Source organism: Sparus aurata, chromosome 9 (genome assembly GCF_900880675.1).
Source record: "Sparus aurata chromosome 9, fSpaAur1.1, whole genome shotgun sequence".
NCBI classification, from domain to species: domain Eukaryota; kingdom Metazoa; phylum Chordata; class Actinopteri; order Spariformes; family Sparidae; genus Sparus; species Sparus aurata.
In genome coordinates this window covers 34,160,495-34,178,343 of record NC_044195.1, presented here as the reverse complement: position 1 = coordinate 34,178,343, position 17,849 = coordinate 34,160,495, and the positions used below count along the sequence as shown (strand labels likewise).

Sequence of the window (17,849 nt, the reverse complement as noted above, 5' to 3'; positions counted from 1 at the left end):
TTGGGATTTGTGTTTAAGGTGTTGGGATTTTTCTGAAAATTAAACAATGGTACTTGAAAGTATTTGATTTACTGTGTTGTCTTGTATTTCACTATAAAACTAAGTACAGAAATGGTCAGAAGAAGTTGTGCGTGAACCAAAATTGAGCGTAAAAACAGAATAATTAAGAATAAACCAAATGCTTCCACTCAAATGGAGAGAAGGGAACGTGTCACCTGTGTGATCTGAGTTGAAGTCCAATATACGATTCTCACAGAGTCATATACTGCACAGTGACAAATCCTCTAAGAAGGCAGAGAGAGCATGGTGTTGTGAAAACCAAACATCAGCCTGGTTTCACACCATCTGGTCTGCAGATAAACCAGCTGACTGATATTTGTTTGGGAGCAGTAAAGTTCAGACAAGTTTAGAAAGACGGGGAGAGTTGTTGGAAACTGAAAAAAAAACAAAAACAAAACAACTCACCAGTGCATCTTTATTCAACATTTGAATGCACCGTTTCATCAAGACACTGATTGTGTGTTTGAACACAACAGAAACAAACTGTAGTCTGTTGCAGTCGATGGCATTTGTACTAAAAATAATTCTTATTTTTCCCTGTTGACCTTGAAAGCCTCATGCAGCGGCTCTGTAACACACTGTTGGTGATGAACACTTCATCTGATGGAGGATCTACACTTCTGCTCAGATACCAGAGCACGAAAACAAACTTTGTTGAGACAAGACCAAGATTACAGGACATATTTCAGTCGCAGTTAACTGATGTGGATCGCTGACTTTTCCAGCTGTTTACTGCAGTGTTTGATCGCAGAGGGACGAGGAGACACGAACAAATAATATAAAGTCAGGTGAAGTTCTTTTAGTCCACAGAACATTTCTGGAGCTTCACAGTAAAACAGAGTTGCAGCATTTTGCTAAACAACTGAAGCAGCTGACACTTGATTTAAAACATGAATGGCTCCTTACAGCTCTCCTGGTGGAATACAAGTTTTTGGAAGTGTTGGCGTGTACATTTTCTGTTTTACTGTGAAGCTCCAGAAATGTTTCTAGACTCTGAGACTTCACCTGACTTTATATAATCAGGAGGAGGAGACGAGGACTGGAGTGATTTTTATGGGGGAACTAATGTCGACTCCTTTATTGTAAACTGTTTAAATTGACATGACTGTTACTGACTTCCAGTAAACACAAAGTCCAGTCCTGCCTGTTTACAGTCGCTGCAGATAATGAAGGAGTGGCTCCTCCTTCAGACGGCACACTTGCATATTTGAGCTGCCGGCTTTCTGTTCACAGCGTCACAGGTGAAGGTGTGCAGTGGAGGAACAGCTGAGCTGTGAGACGATTTGATCTGGTAGGTGCTCTTTAATTTACAAACAGTCACATTTATTGGGATGGAGGGAAACAGGAAACTGATGATACGATCGAGACTTTTGTAATATTATCTAATACTTCCTCATTATGTTTTTCTATATTTGCATTTCACGTTTTAAAAAGAACACAGTCACACCCGCTCACCCTGCTGTGACTCTCTGATCATGACAACACAGCTTATCTTTGTTTTTCAGTCCAGTCATGTCCTCCACCATCCTGCTGATCGTCCTTCTGTCTGGTGAGGAAAATGTTTCTTTTTTCAATAATTAATTCCCCGACTGAAGAATTCAGGTAGAAGTGGTTTATCAAGTTTGAAGTATGTAGCAATGGATACATGAACTTTACTTAAGAGAGAATAAATTATTCAAACATTGTTAATTGGCTTAAGATAAGATTATAACTGAGGTAAATGTGGTGAATTTAATGTGATCCACACACCAGCAGCAGGATTAATAATGTCAACAGTGTTTATTTAGAGATTTAGAGTTTATTAGGGACTGAACGAGGGTCCGCTTATTTCCACACACAGACAACACATGATCTCCACAATGAAGGCTCAACTTTGTTTGTTCACACTGAACCAAGCAGCTCCATCTGAAAGGCACTCAACTGTGTCCAGTTTATTTACAGCCTGTCGGCCAAACAGAACCAGAAGTGGTGTGACGGTACACATCATGACGTTGACATCCGTGTGTTTCTCAGTGTCACCAGTTAATCTGAACATGTACCTGCTGACTGTTTATAATCATATGGATGCTGTTCTGATGTGGAAGTAGAATCATGTCATTAATCAAGAGCATAGATTTTCAGTTTGAGAGCATGATTTCATTCCTTTTCAGTGACACAGCTCCTTTGCGTGCTCAGATTTTTTTCTCCTCATGCTCACATTTCTCCTTCTTGCACACAAAAATTTTGCTCGCATTCAAATGTGCCCTCTGCGCGCTCAGATCTAAAGTGCACGACAACCCCCCAGTCAATGAGAGTGTGTTCTCTGCATTTTCACTCGGGTACGTTCTCTAAAAATGTCTTTTTGTCAGTACAACGCTGTTTTCACCACCTGGAGGCTTGTAGATGGCGAAGTCCTGCACCCAGCCACAGCAGAAAGTCTCGTAACTTTTTTAAAAATGTTTTTTTTTTTTTTCTATTACATTAAAACAGTAAATACAGATGAGGAGGACACAAAAAGCAAACAAACATCTTTTACAAGTGACATACAAAGAAAAAAAAAAAAAAAACGTTACGAGAAAGTCTCGTAACTTTCCAAAGACTTGTGGCTTTTAAACTCCTGCATTGTGTAGTAACTTACACCAAAAACAAGGTAACTGACGATGTCCATGTATGTGCATGGAGGTAAATGATCCAGGTCTCTGTGCCATTCCGCTGCAGGGAGCTCGTATGGGTCGATATTTTGGATGTCCGAGAGCTTCTCCAAATACCGCTGTTATGCGCTTGGTGTGAGCTTGTTCCTTAAGGTCCCTTTTCTTTCGCCTTATCTTTTTGCATTGCTTTACTTTCTTCCGAAAATGTTTTTTTTTTTTCAAAAACGCACACATATTGCATCGTTTTGGCCGACCGTCCATACGGATCTTGAAAACGCAGCACCTGAAAACGGCCTTTTTTGAAAACGGGTCTCAGGGTGGAGAAATCAGAAAATGCAGCCCTCCCGTTTTCATGTGGACGGCAAATCTGCATACTTTCCAAAATGATGACGCCATCGCCCCACCCTGCGACGTCCCATAACAACAACAACAACAATGGCCGACTACATGCTCGTGTTCATGCCGCAAAAGATATTGAGCCTTTCTTGAAACATTTCTTTGAACTTCATTTTTGCCTACTGTGGAGAGCACTATGGTGTATGAGACTTTGTTTGCCGTAATCTGAGATTTTTGATGACGTCATCTGTCGCAATCGACCCGCTGCAGACCACTGTCGTAACACCTGATCCAGGATTCAGGACACTTTTTGTTAATGAATTGAACTGCATTACATGCACTCTGCAGATCTTTGTGGTCTGGTTGGCTATGCAATGATGGCCCTTTTCTTAAGTAATTGTTAATCTTTCATGCAGCCTGAGCTTGTGGCTATTTGTCCTCTCTTGGTTAATCTGCCTCTTATTATTATTATTATTATTATTATTATTTTATTTTTATTATTATTATTATTATTTTTTTTTCTATGTTTTTGTTTTCATTCTGTTTTGTTTATGTGTGTGTGTGTGTGTGTGTGTGCGTGCGTGTATGTGTGTGTGTGTGCACGTGTGTCTGTCAGTCCTCCCCGTTTGTCTGTGTACATGTGTGTTTGTCTTGTCTGCTCTTGCTCTCCCGCTCCCCCCCCCCTCCTCGCCCACCCACTCGTTTCCCATACTCCTACTCTTTAAGATAAGGTACAATTGATCATATAAAGGGTTTAAAGATTATTCACCTTAATATTAGGAGCCTTGCACCAAAAATTGATCTTCTCAGGATCTGGGTCCAAATCCATAAGCCAAACATTATTACTCTCTCTGAGACGTGGCTGCATGATAGAATTCTAGATAATGAGCTGAAGATAGACAACTTTGTGCTTTATAGAGCTGACAGGGGCTCCAAAGGAGGCGGTGTGGCAACCTATGTTGCGTCTCATCTTAACTCCAAATGTATCACTCCCAATGTTGAACCAGTCCATTTTGAATGTCTTTTTACCAATATTATTTTTCATGAAAACAAAACATTAACTATTGGTAATATATACAGACCTCCTTCAGCCCCTGCTGACTCTATGAAATGTATTTTGTCAACTGTTAACTCTTTTGAGAAACATAGTGAATTTATTATTTTGGGTGACTTTAATAGCAACTGGCTTAGCCATTCCTCTACAAATGATAGACATTTATTTCATGGTGCAAATTTTACCCAGTTAATAAATGAACCTACCAGAGTTAATTCTCGGTCGTCATCTTTATTAGATTGGATACTTGTTACAAATCCCGAAAGGATAATCAAATCTGGTGTAATGTCTGACTGCTTTAGTGATCATTGTTTTACATATTGTGTTTGGAAAATTAAAATTCCTCGATCTCCTCCTAAATATATTGAATTCAGGCAATGTAAAAAGATGAACTCAGACCTTTTCATATATGATCTAATTAATATTAATTGGGACAGATTTCAATTAATTCCCTATGTTGATGATGCTTGGGATTTCTTCTGTCGTGAAGTGGCTAATGTTATAAATAAACATGCTCCCATGAGAACCATTAGAGTTAAAGGTTCACATTTACCCTGGATCAACTCCGACCTTATAAGCCTCTTCAAGGACAGGGATATGGCTTGGGCGAAATATCGCTCATCAAAACAATCTAATGACTGGGAAGTATATAGACTTTTAAGGAACCAATGTAAAACTAAATCAAGAAATGCCAAATCTGATTTCTATAATGATAATTTTTCTCAAGATTTCCATAACCCTCGGCATTTTTGGAGTCATCTGAATAGTATTCTTAACAAAGGCAGCAAAAGCTCTATCAATCAGCTTCATATGAACAATAGTACTATCTCTGATCCTTCTCTCATCTCCAACGCCTTCAATGAACACTTCTCATCTGTTTCTCTGCATACTACCCCTTATACCATGGCTGAACATGTTATTCCCCCTGCTTTAAATGGCCTGTTTTCTTTCAGGAAAATTATGCCTCTTGACGTTTATAATGCTATTTGTGAGATGAAAGAGAACTGTAGAGCTGGTCCAGATGGTTTAGAACCTAAATTTGTGAAACTTGCTGCTCACATATTGATGTATCCTTTGGCTGATTTATTTAACCTTTCCCTGTCCACACATTGTATTCCCTCCATATGGAAGTGTGCTCGAGTTGTTCCCCTTTTCAAAGGTGGAGACTCAACAGAGGTAAATAATTACACACCTATTTCTATAATCTCGGTAATTGCAAAAATCTTTGAAAAACTTATTTTTTGTCAATTATTTTATTATGTCACTCAAGCCAACATTTTATCGCCATATCAATCTGGATTCCGACCTAATTTCTCCACAACTACAGCTCTTCTTAAATTCACAAATGATTTGTTTTCAGCATTTGATACTGGCCAACTTACAGGTGCAATTTTTATTGATCTCTCCAAAGCCTTTGACATGGTTGACCATTATCTTCTCCTTGACAAACTCCATCATATTGGACTGAATCAGAATGCAGTCCTTTGGTTCAATTCTTATCTTCACAATAGGCATCAATATATTTATGTCAATGGGTGTCAATCCAGTCAAATGTTAGTTGATAGGGGTGTCCCACAAGGTTCTATATTAGGTCCACTTCTTTTTTCCATTTTTATTAATGATTTACCCCAATTGTGCACTACCTGTCATGTTCATCTTTATGCTGACGACACTGTTATTTACTGTTCTAATCCTGACATATCACAAATCCAGTATAATTTGCAACAAGATTTTAATATTGTCGAAAACTGGTTTAAAAACAATAGACTTGTTCTCAATATGAAAAAATCATGTTGCATGGTGTTTGGCACAAAATATGGCTTATCACACTTACCTGAGTTATTTATACATTTTAGTGAGGGAACTCCACTAGAGAGAGTAAATGTATTTAAATACCTTGGTCTTTGGATGGACCCTGAGCTTACTTTTAAACCACATATTGATTTTATTTGTAAAAGAGTTTATGGCTGTCTGGGTTCTCTCTACCGTTCAATTAATTGTTTCTCATTTCAAGTCAGGAAAAGAATCATTTCACAACTCTTACTTCCCATACTAGATTATGCTGATGTTGTTTATCAAAACACCACTGACTCCATCCTCAAACCTCTTAATATTTTACACAACTCCTTATGCAGATTTGTTTTGAGATGTCCATTCAGAACTCACCACTGCAGTATGTACGAGGCCCTCAATTGGCTTCATCCAAAATCCAGGCGTCAGTTTCACTGGGTCTTGTTTCTTTTTAAATGTATCCACTTAACTGTTCCACCGTACTTAAAACAGCTCCTGGTCCAGTATACATCCCCATACCCTCTTAGACATATGACTAATCCACTTTTCACAGTCCCTAAAATTCATAAAGAAATGGGTCGCAAGTCATTCAAATTCAAAGCCCCATCTGATTGGAATAAGCTTTCTTCCTCTTTAAAGTCCATTACCACCTTTTTCATCTTCAGATCAAATTTATTTTCGCATTTAAGAACAAGCTGTTTATGTTTTTGATATTGTTTCTGAGTTTTTCTTTGTTTTACTATTCTATTCATAAATTGCTGTGGTATTCTGTTGCCTGATGTTGCACTCTATTGCAATGTGGTTACACCCGTATGTATATGTATTCGCATATGTATGTATGCTTATATGTATGTATATATGTATGTATGTATGTATGTATGTATGTATGTATGTACGTGTTTAAGTAGGTTTGTGTGTGATGGGATGGGTGGGGCATGGGGGCTGTGGAAGTGGTAGAGCAGTGTGTTTTTGTGTTTTTCCGTCTGTTGTGCATTATTGTAATGTATTTATTTATTTATTTATTATTATTTTTATTATTATTTTTTTTTTGCGTTATCTTTGTATCTGTGTTGGGACCCCCTCGAAAACGAGATGCTGCATCTCAAGGGGTTATCCTAAATAAATTGAAATTGAAACTTACTGTCCTTGTAGTTGAGTGTGAGTCTCAGCAGCAGTTCAAACTCATTAACAGTCCACACAAACGATTCTGGTTTCTTTGCACAAACTATTTTCATCTTCTTCTTATTGTGTTCAGTTTCTCCGTCTACTTTCTGTTTGTTTACAGCACGCAAGCTTAATGCGCATGCTCCGTCTCTTCTTCTCCATTTTTGGTGAATGTCAAGCGCCACCTAGAGGCCTACAGTGTTTTCGGTCGTTTTCAGTGGATCCGTGTGGACGCAAATATTCTTAAAACGATTACGAGGAAGACGGAGGCAAAAAAGAATGTTTTCGCCCGTCTGGACGGCCCCTCACTGCTTGTCATTGCAGCCACAGTAAAGCACATTATAGTTGTAGCCAAACGTGACACCTGTGATTCTGATGAACCTGAGTGTTTATAAATGTATGCAGTTTGTTTTTTCATGATCTGTTCATGTTACAGGTTTACTTTTGTGACATTCTCAGTGTTTTGATGGCACTCATCATTTCACTTTATGATGACAACCATATTTTCTATTCTAGCACACATTACAGGTCTGATCTCAGAGCAGCTTCTCAGGGCAGCTGTTGGAGGATCTGTCCTAATTCCCTGTTCTCTTCCTGGTAATCCACTGACATTTTACTGGAAGGAGGACCAGTCTCCTAACCTTTTGTGTCACTGGGGCGGTGGGAAAACATTGCCAGGATGTGACAAATACAAGGGCAGATTCCAAGTCTTCAATTCTGAGTTTAGTTCTGGAAACATTTCCATCAGACTTGACAACATTTCTCCTGAAGATGATCAGAAAACATTCTTTGCTTTCGTACATTTTTACGATGAGCAGAAAAAAGTCGCCAAACCGTTTGAACAACGGTGCAGATCCATCCTGCAGGTTTCAGGTAATCTGAGAATCTTCTTTACAACAAACCTCAATTAATCTCTCCTCATATCAAAGTGCTGTAAATGTCTCAGTTGTTCTTTCTGTCACACTCACAGCTCCCTACCAGAATCTGGTCCTGACGGTTAAGGACATTACCAACAGTGCAACCTGCTCAGCACGAGGAGGATACCCTGCAGCTCAGGTATCATGGAAGGGTCTGAACAGATCCAGTGATGAAGAGCAGGACCTGCAGGATGCTGAGACGTTCCTGCAGCAGGATCCAACAGAGAAAACCTTCTCCATCACAAGCTCTGTCAGTCTGACTGGGTTAAAGTCTGTAACCTGCATCGTCTACAACCCTCACTCCCAAGAGACCAGAACCAGAACCGAAGAGATCAACACTGCTGGTGAGGGATCCTTCAGATCAATTCATGTGGCCTGGAAGCATCTTCAAGGAAGTTATGTTAAAGGGATATTCCCCTGTAAATTTAATCCATGGTCTAAATCACCGTGAAACTGTGTTAGACTCCCTCTCGAGAGATACAGTTTGCAGAGCGCTAGCTTACATAGTTTTAGCATCCTCAGAAACGACCACACGACAACAATACACTGCAGTAAATGGATCCAAATATAAACCGCCACCAAAAAGCCACAAATAATGCTCAGAACAGCACCAAACTTCAGCAACAGTACAAACAGGGTCCCAGCACATATTTCGAGGCATCAAACATTTGATATCACTGCCGTATTTGTCGGAAAATATCAACAAAACCACTGTTGTGCCTGAACGCGTTCAATGAACGATCGTTCATGAACTCTTTCATATTTTGGCCGAACGTGAACTGAACGTACTGTATTTCTGCCTGATGAACGTTATTGTGAACGCGTTCATTCTGGCGTTTGTGAACGGCGCGTTCTCACAATTTAACTTCGTTGCTGAAGTTTGGTGCTGTTCTGAGCATTATTTGTGGCTTTTTGGTGGCGGTTTATATTTGGATCCATTTACTGCAGTGTATTGTTGTCGTGCGGTCGTTTCTGAGGTTGATAAAACTCTGTAAATTAGCGGTCTGCTAACTTGATCTCTCGAGAGGGAGTCTAACACAGTTTCACGGTGATTTAGACCATGGATTAAATTTACACCGGAATATCCCTTTAATTACAGTTAAACTATGAGGAACTGGTTTAAATTAATTATTACCTGTTTGATTTGACATTCGACACATACATTTAATCTGTTTAACCTGTTTATATTCCTGGAAATTAATGTAAAGTTATCCTGAACATCTAAAACCAGTCCAGTCCAAAGTCAGTGCAAAGCTGTTGTTGAGATATTTGGAGCACAGACATGGTTAGGATCTCTTTTGAAAGGTTATAAGCTGCATTTAATTAAAAAATAAAACATCCAGTGCTGACTCAGGCTCTACAGCACAATACACTCAGAAATAATAACAACAAACACACCTAAAACAGACAAATAAAAAACTGTTAAACAGCGTTTTGTTAAACTGTATAGTTCTGGATTATTGTCTTGTTAGTGGCTCAGGAGAGAGGAGAAAGAGGAGAGAGTGGGTGGTTTGTCTATATAATCAATCATTAGCTGTTGTAGGCTCTAGTGTGGGCATAGAAGCTCCTGTGCAGCAGGTCTAATCCTTTGTTAATCTGTTGTTTCTCCTGATTTACAGATGAGGGGAGTCATGTGGCTGTGATAGTTGGATATGTTGTCCTCGTCATCCCCATCCTTGTTGGAGTCATTGCTTGTGCTGTGTGGTTCTGTGTGCAGTGCATAATGCAAAGTGAGTGATCTTTGCTGATTTTCTATTCTAACTGTTGTTTTATGTTTCATCAACTCGTGGGACGGGATGAACTCAAGCACCAAACAGAAACCGTCTGACCTGATATGAATAAACACAACGAGGCTGAAACTGTAAAGTAGAGTTGAGTTTGTTCAGTCAGCAGAAAACATCTGGTCACTTCATACCCAATCTGACGTCGTACATGGTATGAAGAGAAGTGCAGTCAGCGTTTTTCACACCTCTTCTTATTTCTGGTCTGTATGTAGAGCTGTTTTTTTATTGATAGTAGCGAGCTGGTCTCACCAGAGCAATCGGTGATGGTTGATTTGGTTCTATCTTTATGACCCAGCTCAAGATCCAGATCCACCCAACCAACCACCAGTCGAACCTAATCCCAAAGACCGAGCTCAAGCTGGAGGTGAGCAGTATTTTTCTCAGAATCGAGCTGGGTTTCAGCATCCCACAATGAAGACAGAAATTACTGCAGACCGCGACACCTTTGAGAAAGAAAAGCTGTTGGAGAAAGAAAATGGAAATGAAGACAGCACCTCAGATTGAGTCAGAAGTGTTTATGACAACCTGGATCAGAACTGAGTCAGGGAGGCAACAACCTGAAGAACTACTGCACATAGACTGAAATGATCCTTGAAGACTTGATCAGACAAACTCAGGTCCATTAAACTGTGGTCCATTAGCTGTTAGTCAAACTCTGGTGCTGAATAAACAACCCGACAAAGCAAACGGACAGACAACAGTATGTCATGATAGTTCTGAGTGTTTCTTCTCTGGTGTCACACAGAGCTGCCAGCTGGACTGTGGTTCTGGAGAAGATGATCTTAAATATGGCAACTTTTATCAACCACATGAAGAATCTTATTTCCACACACAGACTCCACATGATCTCCACAATGAAGGCTCAACTTTGTCTAGTCCAGAGAAGGTAAAGAGTCACCTGTGTGACCTGAGAGAACTGAAGTCCGATATATGACCCTCATGTGAGCAAAGAACTAATCCTCTATTTACATGTGCAAGAAGGCAGAAAGGGAAAAACACTGAGCTTAATCTGATGATGATCCCACGTTATTTAAAAGTGTACAACCGTTCATCTGTGACGGCGGTGGCTTGTTGCCCTTCAAGGCTTTGAAAGGAAACTCAAACCACTTGCTGTCGTGTCTCCCTGGATGCCCAAACAACTTTTTCATATAGAAGATAATGATGACCATAACTGATAATCTAAGGGTGGAGCGATGAACTGAGTGTAGTGGAGTGAGAGTGGAGACAGAGGCATGTCTTTAGAAAACATCACCTCAATCCAGGACGGATACAAACAGCTTCAATGACCCGTTTCCTGCAGAACATGAGGGAAGTAGTTCTGTGTTTGTTCTAATAACCATTTCTTTGTCTTAGCTTGCTAACAAGTTCCGTTCTGTTCCGTTTTCTTTTCCGCTTATCCGTGAGGGTCGCGGGATGTTGCTGCATTTTTCCCGCTAAGGGGTGGCGGGGCTTACTGGGGCCAAATCCAGTTTTATGGGCGAAGGCCAGGGTTCACCCTGGATGAGTCGCCAGCTCATTGCAGGACCCTTACTGATGGCAGTGGCTGCCACACAAGGTGCCAACTGCACATCAGGAGCAACTTTGGGTTTCAGTATCTTGCTCAAGGATACTTCATCATGTAGCACAGTCTTGCCCCAGGGGAGCCGGGATTCGAACCAGCAACCTGCTGCTAACAAGTGTATTGATGTAAAATTTAGTTGCAAGTTTCTGATCCAAATAGATATTTGCATTCAGAAACCTTTCAATACTGAGTCTTGCTGGAGAATTGTAATGGCTTTATGTGCAGGACTGTATTATCAGCATATAGATGGGCGTTATAGTTTGTTACAGAGGATGTAATATTGTTAATATAGATTGTGAATAAGACAGGACCGAGTATTGAACCTTGCAGAACCTTTAGACGATGGTAAAAACACGGAGAGATCGTTTCCTTCAGTCACACATTGTTGTCTGTGAGACAGGTAGTCCTTGAACCAGTTACAGGAATTACAATCAAAATCAACATCACTTAACCCCTGTATTAGCAGACGATGGTCAACAGGATCAAAAGCTTCTGTCAGATCCACAGAGAAGGCAGCACAGTTTTCACTTTATCAATGACAGGACCATGAAGCCCAACACTGAAACACTGTGGAACAACTTCATTCTGACCCTGTGCACATCACTGACCTGCTGTAAATCCAGACTTTGATCATATAATTGCAACTTTATAGCCTCATGTGAGGCAGCAGGTGTGATGAGTGCTTGGTGCAGGCCTGTGAGTCCAATTTTTATGCTCCATAGCAAACTGAAACCATTTTTTCCAACTGGCATCACTGATGAGTGGTTTAATTAAGACTGCGCAGCTGTTTAGTCCCAATCCCTTGAGTCCTCTTCACATTATGTGTGTGGAGACACTCTTACTTTCTAAATTTTATAAACTATCATTGAATCCATCTCATAACTGTGAACTTCAGACGAGTGATATCAAAGTGACCTCTACACATTTCTGTTCATCATTTGGTGACTATGTTAATGCTTGGTTTGTGGGTCTGTTTATGTGTATCCTACTCTGTGACACAGTGATCCTACAGTAATAAATACATACAGTACAAAATGTTGTTCTTTTGGGCCGGGATCTCCAGCCCCTTTTGGTTTGTTCTGTTAAACTTGTAAACAAATAAACGTTGAATATTTCACAGAAAATCTGTCTCTGGTGTCCTTTTATATATCCTGATCTCTGTGGAGAGCCATCTGTGTGCAGACAGGCTGTAACAGCTGCTACTTTAATTAATACATCATTTAAAGACGTCACTGCTTCTAAAGCTCCTATTGTTCATTATCTAATAACACCTACTATCAAACAGCTTGGTCACAGGTATGTTTTGTAGCTAATAATTGCAGAGTGGGTAGATGACATGAAACAATGGCCAAACATAAACTACATCGACATAGTAAATTATCTCAAAATTACAAAAGCACAGAAGCTTATAGCTACCTTCACAGTAACAAAATTGGGAAAGTGCTGTTGAAGAAACATAGCGACTTTATATTTCTGAAGCCAGCAGTGCAGCCCAGCCAGAGCGTCAATCAGGCCAAACATGCAGCGTGGATGATGCTGAGGGAAAGTGGAGTCGTGGAGACAGGCGGCTGCTCGTGCAGTGCCGGGTTGGGGAAGTCGTGTAGTCATGCAGCAGCTATTCCGTGGAAGGTATTCATAAACCCAAAATCTCCGTTCTATTGTTTAAACATTGGAACAAATAAATATATTCAAGGACATTAAGTTATTGTGCTTTTATTGCTGAAAGGTATATGCTTACGTTCATGCTTTATAGTATGTCAATAATAAGTGGAGAAATTATGAAGATGCTATTGATGTCATGGTTGCAGGTGCAGAATGCTGCATTCAGTGGAAAGACAGGGCTTGCATGCACAGATGAACAGCGCAGGTGGAATTCAGGGACTTCAATGAACCTTGAGCTTAAACAACTCAGTCAGATTGACTTCAGGCACCACAAGGCAGAACAGCAATACGTGAACTGTAGGGCTGTAGTGACTGAACCACTCCCAAATACACCACATCATCTGATCTGATGTCACTTTTTGTAAATCTTTGCCTCCCTGTGTTAATGTGATCTTGTGTTGACCTTTTCTCTTGCTTCTCTCTGTGTTCAGAACAGTTCTGGAAACAACAGGCCTGCAGGGGAAGGTCGAGTCCAGCAGGCCAGAAACAAGTGGGACCATTTAAAGAACAGAAAGAAGTAGCTGCAGGTTTGAATGATGATGTGGAAACTAAATTATATTTGTTTTACTTATGCAAGTTAATAAAGACTTTGCTGACGTGATTGATTTCCACCACCTTAGGATTGCAGATATCCAGGGACAGCAGAGGGTCAGCGGGAGGCCCGGCGCTGCTACTGGACCTGGTGTGTCCTCATGGATGAGGTGTTAGGACAGAGACCTTCCTCTGTCCTAACACCTCATCCATGAGGACACACCAGGTCCAGTGACCAGGAGGAGGATGAAGACGATGAGGAGGAGGAGAGGCAGCCAGGGCCGAGGAGGAAGAGGAAGAGGATGAAGGAGGACATGAGGCTGCAGAGAGGATGGAGAGACTCTTCTCTGCTCCAGAGGACAATCCTTACATTATGTCAGTTGTTATTTAGTTAATTTATGAGTTATTTTAAAATTATTTGTTCATAATTGTTCATTTTATATAATTCATGAAATAAAATATTGTTCTATTGTTACACGTTGTCTATTCCATTCAGTATTTACAGCTTAAGTATAATTTATAACAGCAAACAGCATCAAGTGCTACTTTTCAGGGACAACAGGAATGTTTTCTTTTATTATAAAGGTCTTTACATTTAGAACTATTTGCAAAATTACAGCATAAATAACTATTTACAGATTATTATTATTCACTATTAACAAAAAATGTGGGTTGGTACTCAGGTTGTTTGGGGGTCCAATCCCCTCTGTCCTCTGTCTGCAGTTCTGACTCGATCGACGATATTATTTCATAATATAATAAATAATAATAATAATAATAATAATTCTAATAATAATAATAATAATAATAATAGTAATAGATTATTACAAAAAACACAACTATCTACCAAACAAATAGGAATAATGCTTTTAAAATTAAAACCATTTTGATGTGGCAGTCAACAGTCTGTGGAGACAGGTAGTGTTTTTTTTATTTATATCTTAATTTGAGGGAATTGTTGAAAATAACTAAACAACAAACAAAGCAAACGGACCGACAACAGTATGTTGGGATAGTTTGGTGTGTTTCTTCTCTGGTGTCACACAGAGCTGCCAGCTGGACTGTGGTTCTGGAGAAGATGATCTTTTCTTAAATATGGCAACTTTTATCAATCACATGAAGAATCTCCCGTCTCACAGGACTGAACAAAGGTCTGTTTATTTTCATACACAGAATCCACATTATCTCCACACTGAACCAACAGCTCCATCTGAAAGGTGCTCAACTGTGTCCAGTTTATTTAACGGCCTGTCGGCCAAGCAGAACCCGAAGTGGTGCGACGGTACACAACATGATGTTGACATCCGTGTGTTTCCCAGTGTCACCTGTTAATCTGCACATGTGCCTGCTGACTGTTTATAATCATATGGATGCTGTTCTGATCTGTTGTGATTGAGATCCAGACCCACCAAACATCCTGGAAGGTGTCAAAGTTACGTTTCAGTGAACAGAACGCTGTCTACCTCTATCACTCACAGGGAGGGAGGAGGTTTTCTGGGGAAAAGTTTCAGGCCGACCGTCACTGTGATTCTTTTCAATACAAGTTAAAAGTTGGTAGGACAGACAGGATGACAGACAGGATGACAGCTTTTTTCTTCAATGTTACCAAAGACACTTCCAGTTACCTCAGTACTGTTGTTTGGTCCTGTTACGTTACTTTGTGGGTTGAAGTTTGGAACATTTCTCTGTTATTTGATGAGTGAAGGAATTATTTATCTGTCAGACTGAACACCATCAGATCAACACACTGCGGTCCACACTGACGCCAAAATGTTCTCCCTTATTATTATCAGGACATGATTCCCACCTGGAAAGCGCTGTATGAACGGGTCTGTGGTCTGTCGATTTATTATGTTGCCTCCTATTTATTTTATTTTTTATTGAGTGTCCAGTGAGTGTTTTTGTATCGTCAGTGTGTCTAAATGTTGGGGTTTGTGTTCAAAGTGTTGGGATTTTTCTGATAAACGATGGTGCTTGAAAATGTATTTGATTGACTGTATTGTCTTGTGTGTCACTTTATTATATAAAACTAAGTACAAAAATGGTCAGAAGAAGTTGTGTGTGAACCAAAATTGAGAACAAACAGAATAATTAAGAATAAACAAAATGCTTCCACTCAAATGGAGAGAAGGGAAAGAGTCACCTGTGTGAACTGAGAGAACTGAAGTCCGATATATGACCCTTGTGAGCACAGAACTAATCCTCTATTTACATGTGCAAGAGGGCAGAAAGAGAAAAACACTGAGCTTAATCTGATGATCTCACGTTATTTAAAAGTGTACAACCGTTCATCTGTGAACTTCCTTAACGTTCAAGGCCTTAAAAAGAAACTCAAACCACTTGCTGTCGTGTCTCCCTGGTTTAAGATTCCCAAACAACTTTTTCATATAGAAGATAATGATGACCATCAAGATAATCTAAGGGTGGAGCGATGAACTGAGTGTAGTGGAGTGAGAGTGGAGACAGAGGCATGTCTTTAGAAAACATCACCTCAATCCAGGACGGATACAAACAGCTTTAATGAGCCATTTCCTGTAGAACATCAGGGAAGTAGTTCTGTGTTTGTGTTAATAACCATTTCTTTGTCTTAGCTTGCTAACAAGTTCCGTCCCATTGTCTTTTCCGCTTATCCGTGAGGGTCCCAGGATGTTGCTGCATTTTTCCCGCTAAGAGGTTGCGATGCTTACTGCGGCCAAATCCAGTTTTATGGGCGAAGGCCAGGGTACACCCTGGATGAGTTGCCAGCTCATTGCAGGACCCTTACTGATGGCAGTGGCTGCCACACAAGGTGCCAACTGCACATCAGGAGCAACTTTGGGGTTCAGTATCTTGCTCAAGGATACTTCGACATGTAGGCAAGGCAAGGCAAGGCAAGTTTATTTGTATAGCACAATTCAGACACAAGGCAACTCAAAGTGCTTTACAGGCACACACAAATTACATTAAAAGACAAACATTTCATTTAAAAGACATTAAAAATTGCATCATAAAAAAAAAAAAAAAAAAAAACTCAGAGTAATAATGCAGTTCAAAGACTTCAGTTAAAAGCAGTGGCAAAAAGAAATGTTTTAAGTCTTGATTTAAAAGAGGTGAGTGTTGGAGCAGACCTGCAATTTTCAGGGAGTTTGTTCCAAATATGTGGCGCATAGTAACTGAAAGCTGCTTCTCCATGTTTACTTCTGACTCTGGGGACTGAAAGCAGACCGGTACCTGACGATCTCAGAGGTCTGGATGGTTCATAACGCGGCAGCAGATCAGAAATTTATTTTGGCCCGAAACCATTCAATGCTTTATAAACCAACAACAGGACTTTGAAATCTATTCTTTGATAGACAGGAAGCCAGTGTAAAGATCTAAGAACTGGAGTGATGTGATCTACTTTTTTGGTTCTTGTTAGGACTCGAGCAGCAGCGTTCTGAATCAGCTGCAGCTGTCTGATGGAGTTTTGAGGGAGTCCTGTAAGGACACCATTACAGTAGTCGAGTCTGCTGAAGATAAATGCGTGAACAAGTTTCCCCAAATCCTGCCGAGACATAAGCCCTCTTATCCTGGATATATTCTTAAGGTGATAGTAGGCTGACTTTTTAACTGTCTTAATATGGCTGCTGAAATTCATGTCTGAGTCCACAGTCACACCAAGGTTTCTGACTTGGTCTGTAGTTTTCAACATCACAGACTGAAGCTGAGCAGAGACTTTAAGTCGTTCTTCCTTGGATCCAAAAACAATTATTTCAGTCTTATCTTTGTTTAACTGAAGAAAACTCTGACACATCCAATCATTGATTTGTTCAATGCATCTACTCAGGGTATGTATGGGATTATAGTCCCCTGGTGATATGGTTATGTAAATTTGTGTGTCATCTGCATAACTATGGTAGCAAATGTCATTGTTTTCCATTATTTGAGCTAGAGGGAGCATGTAAATGTTGAATAGTAGAGGCCCCAGAATGGAGCCCTGGGGTACTCCGTTTGTCATTTTTATCCGTTCAGATGTGTAGTCACCAATAGACACAAAGTAATCTCTCTCATTTAGATAAGATTTAAACCACTTTAGTGTTGTACCAGAGAGTCCAACCCAGTTTTCCAGTCGGTCCAGTAGTATATTATGGTCGACTGTGTCAAACGCAGCACTGAGATCCAGTAATACTAAGACTGAGATTTTTAACGAGGGCCGTCTCAGTGCTGTGATGTGGTCGAAATCCTGATTGGAAAGCATCAAAACAGCCATTTATTATTAAGTAATTGTTCAGCTGTTGAAAGACAGCTTTTTCAATTATTTTACTTAAAATTGGGAGGTTTGAAATGGGCCTATAGTTATTCATTACTAATGTGTCTAGAGTTCTCTTCTTCAGGAGTGGT

General features: G+C 40.0%; 1 protein-coding gene across 1 annotated transcript; it reads left to right on the top strand.

Moving 5' to 3' along the window:
* Window positions 1-1,235: 1,235 nt before the first annotated feature.
* On the top strand, window positions 1,236-11,079 carry LOC115588025 (uncharacterized). The gene is made up of 6 exons (XM_030428261.1): window positions 1,236-1,351; window positions 1,566-1,609; window positions 7,552-7,908; window positions 8,006-8,296; window positions 9,572-9,682; window positions 10,032-11,079. Exons 2-6 carry the CDS (start codon window positions 1,573-1,575, stop codon window positions 10,238-10,240), a joined length of 1,005 nt encoding a protein of 334 aa, XP_030284121.1. The 5' UTR covers window positions 1,236-1,351; window positions 1,566-1,572; the 3' UTR covers window positions 10,241-11,079.
* Window positions 11,080-17,849: the final 6,770 nt, after the last annotated feature.

Excerpts from the sequence above, each read along its gene's own strand:
- LOC115588025 (XM_030428261.1), top strand. The coding sequence starts at position 1,573 with ATGTCCTCCACCATCCTGCTGATCGTCCTTCTGTCTG. Across the intron at positions 7,909-8,005 it reads ATCCATCCTGCAGGTTTCAG|CTCCCTACCAGAATCTGGTC; the intron begins GTAATCTGAGAA and ends TCACACTCACAG. Across the intron at positions 9,683-10,031 it reads TGTGCAGTGCATAATGCAAA|CTCAAGATCCAGATCCACCC; the intron begins GTGAGTGATCTT and ends TTTATGACCCAG.